Source organism: Cynocephalus volans, chromosome 1, assembly GCF_027409185.1.
Source record: "Cynocephalus volans isolate mCynVol1 chromosome 1, mCynVol1.pri, whole genome shotgun sequence".
Lineage (NCBI taxonomy): Eukaryota > Metazoa > Chordata > Mammalia > Dermoptera > Cynocephalidae > Cynocephalus > Cynocephalus volans.
Window position 1 is genome coordinate 83,162,729 of NC_084460.1, and position 12,212 is coordinate 83,174,940.

General features: G+C 45.2%; 1 protein-coding gene across 2 annotated transcripts in view; it reads right to left on the reverse strand.

Moving 5' to 3' along the window:
- Nucleotides 1-12,212, reverse strand: part of VEPH1 (ventricular zone expressed PH domain containing 1) — a 214,706-nt gene that overhangs the window by 97,734 nt on the left and 104,760 nt on the right. For both annotated transcript variants that reach the window (XM_063104466.1, XM_063104456.1), the window contains exon 6: nt 11,744-11,964. In XM_063104466.1, coding sequence (XP_062960536.1) covers nt 11,744-11,964 — 221 coding nt within the window. The remainder of the gene's footprint in view (nt 1-11,743; nt 11,965-12,212) is intronic.

Consider the following 12,212-nt stretch of genomic DNA (forward strand, 5'->3'; position numbering starts at 1 on the left):
CCACAGGTGACCCAATTCACTACCTATGTCCCATATACCCAGGTCAAATTGGTTGGCTTGGGGAAACAGTAAAGCAGGGAAACAGGGAGAGCCCCTGGCTGCTGCAGGTATGGGACCTAGGGGTGGATGGTATGATGTGCTCTGGAGACGATGTAGTAAACGCATGTCACATTTGTCTGAAGGCAGATGGCTCACCGGGTGCCATATAAACCCGAGTAGAGTGCCGATGCAGATGGGCAGATGACTTGAGGACGGGTGCCCCTGCAGAATTTCAAGTATGTTTTCATCTGGTGAAATGTGGAAAAGTTAGTCTCTGTTACTATGCGCCTGTCTCTGTGGCAGCAGTTACAGGAGAGCCGCAGATATGCCCAGGGGCAGGGAAGCCTCTCCAGGATGGACTGGGCGAAAGCAGCTGTTCGAACTGTGTGGGCAAACTGGAGAACTGCGGGAGACTGTGAATAAATGGCAAACATATGCAGAGATAACTCAGGAGTGGGGGAGGGGCAGCTCGATGCTAATAGCCAAGACAATGGGAGAAAGGCCCTGAGGGCACCTCAGAAGTTTGAAAGGGCGTCCCTCCCATCACAGTCCTGGAGGCCTAAGAGGATTGAGTTTCTTTGGAGGACAGACCTGGGGTGTCACTGCCCTCAAGAAACTGCTCCCTGCATCCCAGCCACTCTGGCTGGAGCAGCCCTGCCTTGGGCGGCCCCAAGTGTGGTTCATGCAGCAGCTCTGTACAGCACAAGCCGGAAACCTTGGTGGTGTTCACATTGTGTTAAGTTTGGGGGCCAGCAGTATGTGAGAGCAGTGGAGGCATGGTAGCCTCCACCCAGATTTCGGAAGATGTATGAGAAAGCCAGGGGACTCAGGCAGAGACCTGCTGCAGGGGTGGAGCTGCTGCAGAGGTCATCTACCGGGCAGTGTGGAGCACAGGAGTGGAATCAGAGCCCCCAGAGAGAGCCCCCAGTGGGGAAATGTCTAGCGGAGCAGGACAGCAGGACTGCCCCCAGGAGCCCAAAACTGTGGGACTGCCCGCAACATGCAGCACCTGCCTGGAAAAGCCACAAACACCAGGGCAGCTCAATGGTAGGAGTGAGGCTGCCCAATGCTTTGGGGGCCCAGATGCCCTAGTGTGCTTAATGTTTGCCCTGTTTGGGTTTTGGATTTGTTTGGGGCCTGTTTTTCTTCCTTGTCTATTCCTCCATTTTGGAATGGGAATGTAATGTGTACCCAATGTCTGTCCTACCACTGTGTTTTGGAAGTAGATAAATTTGTTTTTGATTTTTACAGGTAAACAGCTGAAAGGAGTTTTGTCTTTAGTCTCAGATGAGACTTTGGACTTTTGAGCTGGTGCTGGAACAAGCTAAATACTTTTGAGACTGCTGGGATGGAAAGTGTATGTGAATGCAAGGGTCAGTTATCCTCGCTAAGGGAACATCGTGGAAGATTCTGAACACGTAGATTGTATGGTGAGGGACCCTGAAGGGGTGGATTGTAAGGAAAGGGAAGGAAAATGGTCATGGGCCCTCAGATGTTCACAATCTTGCTGAGCATTTGATCTTAATATGCACGTGTGCCGAGGTGTTCCTTGGCTATTGTCTGACGTAGGTGCATGTGGGCACCTGGGTGTCCTGGGTTACGGACTTAAATATAAAGGATGAATGGCTCTGATCCACAGTGCCCCCCACCCCTGGGATGCCCCCAGGGAGAGGGTCACAGGGAGGCTGCTACTGCTGCTGGAGGCTGTTGCTACAAGCTGTTGCTGCCAGTGCCCCCAGGATGCCCTGAGAAGCCACTGCCACTGCTGCTGCTGCTGCTGCTGCTACTGCTGCTGAGGACTGAGCTCATGTCATCTGCCAGTGGCTCCTGGGATCTTTCACAATTACCTAGCGTGGATCTGCATGTGAAGGGTCTGGTGACCCAGTCTGTACAATGGGTTTGAAGGGTCTGTAAGCCCTAGCCCTGACAATACAAATGGAAACTTAGTATAACTAAAATAATGAAATGTTTTGGCTTTAGTTATGAATTGCCTTAACAATATAATTGCCTAGCTATACATAGGTGATCTTTGGTGGTGTTAGACCTTTACTGGTTAATATCAGAACTTTGATCTGTGAGTTTTTTGTGTTTTCTTTCAGTTCTATGTTGGATTATTAGCTACTCCCACCACTTAAACTCTGCACTGGAACTAATTTGCTGTCCTTTGGTTAATTCTAAAATGGGGGAACCAGCACTTGAGCTCTGTGGTTGAGCTAAATTGCTGCTTTGCTGCTGATTCTCTGGGGAAGGCTTTTTGTGCAGTTCAGGTTTTAATTGTTGACCTTATATGCACTTCCAGGTCTTGTGAGGTCTGGTACACCTGGGTTGTGTAGAAACTCTGGTCTGGGCCTCAGTCTTTTCAGCAAACTGCACCCCCTGCAATTCTATATTCCTGAACAGTCTCCACTGAGTGTCCTGTTGTGATTGGGGGGCAGATCAGCTGTCCTTGCTGTGCCTCAGTGTTCTCCTGGTGGCTCATCTCCCCCACCTCCTGCACTCCAAACACTTCCCATGGGGCAGGCCATGGGCTGGTCCCTTGAGATGAGTAGCTCCTTTTGTCAGTTGTCTGTGGCCCTTGCTCTTATGTGGGTCCACAGGAACCCCGTTAGTGGTCTTGCTGGCCTGGGGGCTACCAAGGCCCTCTTCTCTCCTGAAGCCTCTAAGATCTTCATACTAAGGGCACAGCAGTGGCTTTTGCCAGCTCTTGCTCAGTGTGCTCACCAGGGCCAGCCTTGAAGTGGCTGGGGCTTGAAATGGTCAGAGCAGTCCTTTCTTTCTCTCATCATGGGTTTTCTTGCCTTTGCGAACTCTGTAGGTCTCTCCTCCTCTTCCTCTGAGCTCTACCAGCCCCAGCCTGGCAGTTGTTGCTTTTTAATAGTTGTAAATTGGGTGATTGTGGGGGAGGGTGATGCTGGGAACTGTCTATTCCACCATCTTGATCAGAAGTCCTTGTTTGTTTTTCTAATTTTCATGTCCACAGACCAATGTTTTTGTAACAAAAACAGTAAAAATAAATTGCCAAAGAAATATAATGAATAAAATAAGACATATGAGGGCACTTCAAAAAATTCATAGAAAAATAGAATTAAAAGATAATATAAACTTTTCCATGAATTTTTTGAAGACCTAGTACTATATCCACTGATCATGCACTTGGATGTTACAGCAATGCCAAATTGCTATAAAAGTTTAACCTCTTATTTTCTTTTTTTTAATTTCTGTAATAGCTTTGTCATAGTCTGGTAAGAAATAGTTTACAGATGAGTGCTGCTCTGTGGGTCACACTTTAAGTAGCTCTGGTGTAGTAGATATGCTGAGTAAAATCACCTTTTCTAATGCCTACCTAAAACAAAGTGCTAATGCTAACAGCTAACATTTACTGAGGTCTTTCTGTGCATAGGTACTCACTGTTCTAAATCCAGTACAGAAATTAGTTTTCACACAATCAAGCGAGGCAGGCCCTACTAGTAGTTCCACTTACAGATGAGGAAACTGAGGAACAGAGATGTGGAGTAACTTATGAAGATCCCTCAGTCAACCCAGCATTAAATGCAAGTGTTGCCTCCAGAGCTCACACTTGACACCTGCCCCTCCACACTGCCTCTCAGTAGGTGTTTGGTTCAGGTTGCATCTGACTCTACCCCGGGAATAAGAAATATACCAGAGCAGGGTTGAGAGTCACTAAGCAACTCTTTGCATTGATTTAAAAAATTAATTTTGGCACTTCTTTTAACCTGTTGGGGCTCAGAACACAGTATAGCCCGTTGGTGTACTGAGCACTTGGAACTGAAGGATATCAGAAGGCCTTAGAAGCAAGGTCTCTCTGACCTTCTCCTGCCCTCCTGTCTCCCTCCTCTCTTCTCCCCTGAAGGAAGTCATAGAAACCATAATTCCTCTTCCCCGAGATGGTTCATAGAAACCAGAACTCCTCTCCCCCAAAGCAAGCCATAAAAGGTAGAAAGGTCACTCTCTCCTTTCTCCCTTCTCCCTTGAAGACCCTTAGTCCAAAGGTGTCCTGCCCCAGACCCAGAGAGAAGGAACGATATACAGAGAGGACAAGGAGAATCTGAACAGACAGGCCTTGCTGGGTTGCCCTTTCAGTCTGTTACTATTAGATCACACCCTCTCAGTCTGTTACTTTAGATCACACAGGTTTCCCTGTGTCTTTGGGTCTGCATTTCTGAAGACTCCTATGTCACGTAAAACTTTAAATAAGTTTATGTTTTTCTCTTGTTAACCTGTCTTTTGTTATAGGAGTGTTGGCCGTGACCTTTATGATGGGAGAGGAAAGGAAACGCCCTTCCGCCCCTACAAACCCAAAATGGAAAGGTGTTCAAAACTCAGAAAACATCACGCAAATGGTGACTTGAAAGTTCAATTATGATAGATGTCAAAAAAGGAGCAGGCAGCTTTTGGGGAACCAAAATAGCAAATAGCTAGGTCATTAGGTTCCACGAAGGACTGTTTTAGCATCAGCGATCACCCATCCCACACAGGGCTGTTCGAGGGTCAAGTTCCTCTCCACTCTCCTCTCACAGCACACCCTTTCTTTTTCCTCCAGGCTAGAAGTTGGTGTTCTCTGTCTTCACTGAAATGGGAAGCCAGGCCATAGGAGCTTGACAAAAGGCTATTTTCTTTTTGGGTGTCCTGTGGCTCTGCTACAGAAGAGGGGCCTGGTCCCCCTGGTGAGGCTGTAAGTGCACAGCTCACACTCCATGGCAGGGCTGTCCCCCTCTACCCCCATGACCCACACCACAGAGCTGGCCCCCCTGGACCTCACACTCCCCAGGTTGCTCCATTGTCTCCAAAGCTGATAATGGTGTCTCCCACCTACATCGCCGGCTGATAAACAAATTCCTGAAATACCTTTAAAGACCTTCATGTCACCCTAAATGCTGTGTTAAGGAGGGATAACCCTTGGAGTAAATGAACAACAGATGGAACATAAATGGTACCATATGTCAGTCTTCATCTCTGCACTAAGGAGAGGCACAGCCCGAGGCCATTCCTTCCTCATCTTTGCATGGAGCAGTGACTACAGCCACGGCTGCTGCCACAACAGGCCGCTGCCACTTTCTTTTCGTACAAGTGACCACTGTTGCCCTCTCTAGGCTGAAAAGATAACCATTTCTTATTAAAACTCTGTTTTCATTCTTAAAAGTTACCTTGGTGGGGCAAAATTACGTTCAACTTTTCCTAAGCAGGGGGCAATGCTGACCAGAATGTCATATGTTTTTAATTATGGCCCTGAACAGATTCGTGTACATTCCCTGAGCCAACAGTTGCTCTCAAAAAAATCAATTTCTCTCTGTATAAACATGTCCTTCCTTTAAAAGTGGGAGTGCATTGTAAGCACTTTTAAGGACTTATTTTGCTTCTATAGAGCACAGGCTCTGAATAGCTCGCTCTTCAAGTCTAGGGGAGACTGGAGGGACACAGAAAGGTACCTAAGACTCCAGGACAGGGCTGCAGGTGCTGGAGGAGCAGAGAGGCAGCGTGGGCTCGGAGGAAAATACGATCACCATGGCAAGGATGGGTGGGGAGGACCTCACGGGGAAGTGACACCAAACTGAGTCTTGGAGAATGGCAGCCTTCAATGGAAAGAGAGACATGAAGTGGGTATTCTAGAAGATAATAACAAAGGTTAGGGGTGAATAGGCAAAAGTCACCTTTGACATTCCTTTAAAATTCTTTTGAATTATCCATGAGGTATTGTGAACACTGTAACTCTCATCCATACTAAAATTTGAGACCCATTGGACCAGAGTAAAGGAAGAAATAAAAGGAAACTCAATAAACTGGTGTCTGGGTATTTACATTATTGCCCCTCAATGAAATACCATCAGCTATAGGCAAGTGGGGGTTGGGTAGAGGATTTTACTTTGTTCTTGACTGTCCACAGGGTTTACCCCATCATGCTTTAATGTGAAGCCTCTATAATCCTAATGCATATTAAAACACTGTTGTCATCAGAATTAAACAATATAACATAGGTGAAAGCACCTAGCACAGGATCTGCCATGCGGTACGAAGTGCTTAAAAGCTTAATCAGACCTACAGGTGCAGAACTTTTTGCAAAGTTATAGAGAAGAACTTGCCTCCTGTTCTCTGCAATTTCTGTCAGGGACTCAGTGAAGAGCCGTCACTCTCAAGCTCTTTGGCAATATCCTGGGGAACTGTGTATTACAGCAGGGTTAGGTTCTGATGTGACCCCCCAGGATGTTAGATGGGAACTCTGGAATGACAGGTTGCAAAGGGTCTCACAGTTGAAAAGAGTCTTTGTAGGCCCCGTTGCTTGGCTATACATTAGGGCCACGCATTGAACCAAATCCCTGGCTCTCTGCTGTAATCCATTTCTTTGATGTTCACTGCATGGAATGCAGGATAAACCAAAACTCCGGAGCCACTCAAGGGGGACAGATTTCCTGTAGTCATTCTTCTCTGAACATAATCTCCTTATTCTATTTCCCCTCATTCCTCCCTGCCCCCACACAGTCTGTTTTATTTCCTTCCCTCCATTGTGCCATCTCTTCCCATTTATACTGAAATCAAATTTACACCTACTCTGTCAGTTCTAACTATAATTTACTTTTCCTTCTCCTTTTTTATTTTCAGGACTGACTCTTAAAAACAAATAACAAATACAAAATCTCACCATCACTACCACTGACACCACTAAAACAACAAAAACATACCAGCCATTTAAGCAAGCTAAAGGTTTGGGGAAGATTTAATCAACTTCTTTGTTTCCCCATGGTTTCAGCTAAGATTTGAAAGCAGGTCTGAGGAAACTGCTACCCTCCTCCCATCCCCAGGCCTGGAACATGGGCTATGTGCAGGGATCCTTTCTCCCTTCTCCTCTGGTTTCTCCTTCAGCCCTTTGCCATCACCATCTTCTCTCCCTATCTTTTCTCAGTTCCCCTGTTTACCTCCAACTCCTTTCTTTCCACAGTTTCCAACCCTCAAAGTTTCAGCCTGAGCCTAACCTCCTCCTAAGACCACCTGTGACAAATTGTGCCCATTCAGATGCTGCCTGATTAGTTCATCTGGTGGAAGCATCTTCTAGTCAATGATCGCTTGACTGCTCTGCTCAGCCTGTCGCACAGTAGCCAGAAGCTCACCCTCTCCTTTTCCCACTTCGACTGGATCCTGGCAGGCAAACAGCCCAATAGTTATGGCTGACCAGAAGCTGGTAGGACTCGCGTGGTTCCAAAAGGTGTGGTTCTCAGTTCCCTCGCCTGACACCTCCTTTTCAACCACAATTGCCATTGTGCCCCTTTTGTTTCTCCAGAATTAATTTCAAAATCTAAGTGCTTTGCTTGGCTGTCCTGTTATTTAGCCTCTGTTGGTTTATTATTAAGACATAAACATTCTAAACCAGAGGAACAGGGGAAGTGCAAGTCTGCTCACCTGTGCGTCTGATATAACTCACCCCATTTATTCAGTCATTTGGCACAAGGACGGCTCCTGTCTGCTTTAGTTTTTCATTCTCTCTGGGATGCTAATTGTTTTTCTTTTGATAATGCTTGTAGTTTTGGCCTGAAGTCTAAAATCTGGCCTGCTGGGCTATGTGTTAGATTTATAAATTAGATGACATCTGTTTTGAATTTTATCATCTTTAATTTTCTTTCAAGCTCTTTTTACTCATTCATTTCCCCTATAATTGTAAGGGTCAGACTTTGCTGTATGCTTTAGACAAAAGTGTAAACCTTTCTGCTTTGGGGGGCAGAGATTAAAATGACTGAAGCTAAACGGTCACAATGAAGGCTATTCAGGGACAAGATGTTGAGAGAGAAGCCTTAGCAACCATCCCGGAGAGGATGAACAGTTACAACAAAAGGCTGGCTGTCCACACCAGTGTGTTGAGGTTCCCACTGAATCATCACAATCAATTAGAGGAAGACTGACAGTGAGGGCTGAGCTGGGAAAAGTACTGTGAATGGAGAGAGATGGGGTGGTGGCAGCAGTGGTGGTATGAGGGGGTGGTGACCTTTCCATCTCTTCATGTTTAATTTTGCTTTTTCTTTGTCCCCCTCCTCCAGAATACTAATAAAGGGAGGAAAACTTAAAAGCACTCTTGTACATGCAGACTCATATTTAGAGACCTTATTTTTTCCTCCTATCTGCCTATCTCCTGAGTGCTTCTTTTCATAGGGAAGCTTTTTATTGCTAATGGGGTTGGGCTTTCTTATTTAAGATCAATTTTCCTGTTAAGATGCCTAATGGAACACCTTTCTATAACATTTTTTCCTTTATATAAACCTTTTCGTACATATAATCTCAGAGACGTCAAATGGCCGCTTGAGACCTTGCATTTGTAGGGGTAATAGAGAATGGAAGGACCTCTGGCCAGGACACATGCTCAAGCTCTCACTTCCAACGCATGTGTCAGTCATGACTGGGAGAAGACATAAACAGCCTGGCTGTGCACACAATACCAGATGCCTCCCCAACACCAGCCGCAGAGACTCTAAACCAAATTTCTGAAACCACTTCATGAAAATTGGCCAACAGCAACTTTGTGATTGCATATAAATGCCAGATCCCTTCCTGATGCCAGCCTTGAGTTTCTTAGATGGTGCCATGTTCAGGTTGTTGGTAGTCAAGTCATGGGTTTATGAAGATACTATTTTTGAATGGTGTATGTATATAGCAATGGTTCTCAAGTAGGGGTAATTTTTGTCTCCTGCAGGACAATTTAGCAATGTCTGGAGACATTTTTGGTTATCACAACTGAGAGGGGGAGCTGTAACTAGCATCTAGTGAATAGAGGCCAAGGTTGCTGGTACACATTCTATAATGCACATGGCAGCCCCCAACTGAGAATTATCTAGCCTAAGTATAAATAGTACCAAGGTTGAGAAACTCTGGTATATAGGCATCGAACCAGGTGACTACCAATTTTCCCATCCTCAATCAAAACTACTGTGTTGAGAGAAAAGGACATTTGCAATTGGTCTTCCTCTAATAAATAATATTACTGACTTTGATGACCATATTAGTCATGTAATATTCTCTGTGCATAGTGGGCCTAAGAGAGCCTCCCAGATGGGCTCCTCTCCTGCTATTTCTTTCTCGGGTATCGGCACCATCTCCTCTGTCTGTGCAGTCACTCGAGCTAGATATCTGGGTTTTCATCCATTCCCGTCCCCTTCTCCTTACCCCGCCTCCCGTGGGTGATCAGTTCCTCATCGTTCTGTGCTCTTTCACTATATGATCTTCTCAGGCTCCCCATCCCCAAGCTTGTTCAGGCCTTCCTCATGACCTGATAAGGCTCCAACAATACATCCTGGCTACTCTCTCTTGCCAGCTTGCTGCTCCAGCCAAATCCATTCAGTGCTCCACAGCACTAGTCACTCCTCATTCATATTCACCTATTCCTTCAGTAAAGAAATATTTATTGAGTGCCTACTATCTGCTAATTTCTGTGACAGGAGCTGTGGTTATCCTGTGGATTAAAATCTTTCCAAGCCTCCATATGACTTACAGAATAAACAAACCCCTTGCCTCTAACACAGCGTGTAAGCCTTCGATAATATGCCTCTAACCTAACATCTCAGCTTACTCTCCTACCCTACTCTGAGGTACTTGCTCCAGCCATGTTGACCAAACCATTTTTCCTTAGTCTGGGTTGCACATGCTTAAGCCCTTGTATCTTTGTATGTGCTGTTCTCTCTATTTGTAGTGTCCTTTCTTTTTTTTTCTTCTGACTGGTAAGGGGATCACAACCCTTGGCATGGTGTGGTCTGCACCACACTCAGCCAGTGAGCATACCGGCCATCCCTATATAGGATCTGAACCTGCAGCCGCGGCGCTACCAGCGCCACACTCTCCTGAATGAGCCATGGGGCCAGCCCTGTAGTGTCCTTTCTATTCTTATCTGAGGAATTCTTATTCATTCTGTGCAACTTAACCTAGTGCCTAGAGAAATGCCTGGCACATGGAAGATACTTGATATATAGGGAATAAATTTAAATTTCACCTTCTCTGTGAAACATTGTTCAATTCCCTGGTTGCTGGTCCATGCCTCTCTCCTGCTCCATAGCTCACTGTATGAATTTCTATCAAAACTGCATTGCACACTCTGACTATGAATGGTGTCCTGTGTCTCTTAGCACCTGCTGGCTCTACACCATGCTGAACATAAAGCAGGTCCTTGTGACGAAATGCTCATCGTTTTCATAAGGGTGGCTTCTTGTGTTTTTGGAATCCTGTTTCATACTCAAAATGGTATGCATCATTTGCTACTCCACAAACCCACAGGATTTGACTCTAGTCTCAACGGGGCCTCACCCCTGCCCCTTCTCCAGAACTGAACACCGCCAGTGCATAGGATCTGAAGCGTGAAGGTGGGCTTTAATCTGCCCTCTCTCATTTAGTCACTGCGTAACATTGGGAAGATATTTGACCAGTCTCTGAGCCTCTGTTTATTCCTCTGTAAAATAAGAATAATAATATCTGCCCTCCTCGCCTTGTAGGGTGATCACAAGGATCAGATGAGATTACATACGTGTATTTGAAAGTACTTTGTAATTTCTAAAGGTCATAAAACTTTACAAGTTTCCCCCTACTCAAAATATAGCAAAACAAAATAAAACCCTTCCCTCAACCTTGCATGGTCTTCTTTGTTTTTTCGAAAGACAAACTTCTAGAAAAGGCCAGTTTTGTGCAGTATATCCACTCTCTCTTTTCTGCCCCAGGCATCCCATTTTCTGCCCAGCCATACCACTGGCAGCTTACTAACCACATTCACCAATAACTTCCCCAGGCCTAACACCCGTGGACACTTTTCTGTCCGTCCCTCATTTGATCTGACTCCAGTCTGCCTCTTCCCGAGACATTCTCTGCACTGGGGCCAGAGTGAGCTTCCTGAAATATGGACTCTGATTACTTCCTGCCATGTGCAAAACCCCACAGTACTAGAATTCAGACTCCTTAGGAAGGTACATCAGGCCCACCATCCTCTGGTCCCTGCCTACCACTTTGTCAGCATCTTCTAACATTGCTCTCCTTGTAACATACACCCTAATCATATAAAATGACTTCTGTTTCCAGAAAGTGCTTTTTCACATGCTTCCCAAAACACAGGCTGGTGCAATCTGGTCATCTTTCAATACTTGGTTCAAGAGATCACCTCTTCTGGGAAACCTTAACTGACCTCAGCTTCGCATTCCTCTTCCTTCCATGCAGAAACAGATACCCCCTTCTCTGTATTCCCCAAATTCCTTGAACTCACCTCTATTTGCATAACCTTCCCACCATTCTCTAATTATGCACTTGAATATTTGCCTCCTTTACTAGACAGTGGGCTTCTTGGGTACGAGGAACATGTTTTATCTCTCTCTATACGTCTAGCTTCCTGGTACATAGAAAGCTATATTGAAGTTAGTTTAACATAAATTGCTAAATGCTTGAATAAATAAATGAATGCTATAAAACATTATTAATTGTATTACATTCCTATTTCTTTACCATATTTTGTACACTTTTAGAATTTATTATTATTATTATTATTATTACATTCTGGTTTCCATAGATTGAGAGAAAATACTGGCAAATGCCATAATTTATTCAGACGTTACCCTAAGATACTGGGTGTGGATTTCCTTGGGAAGTTTTGTGCCTACCAAAGAAAGCGTAGCTCTCTGTGCATGGCCTGCCTGGGTTCACAGCAGCTCAGGGGTACACAGGAACTCCTGCTCACCTGCCACTTCCAGCCGTGGCATTTTCCAGTTGTTGGGAAAGGAGCTTGGCAATGGCCGTGAAGCTGTTGCTCATGCGGAAGATGTCTCTGCTCTGAGGGCCCAGGATGGAGGGGAAGGCGTCGGTGATGCTCTTAATCTCCAGCAGGAGCATATGGTGACATGAATGTTCCATGTTGGCCAGCTGGCTTACCAGGTACATTAGGCAGTTCCTGGCTCTTTCCTGTCAAGAATCATAAAGAAAAAAGATCTATATTTTCAAAGAAAGTCAGAGTCCCATGACCAGACGATGACAATTCTATAGAAGGTGGACTTAGAGACCTAGCTGAAGCTAACTAATTTTCATGCATCATTCCTTTGAATCTGCTTCTTTGAGGTTTTAAATTTTGTCCTGATTTCCAGGACAAACTGGCTTTTAAAATAAAAAAAATTTTTTTCTGTTAATTTTTCTTTCTTAGAAATGTGCGAACA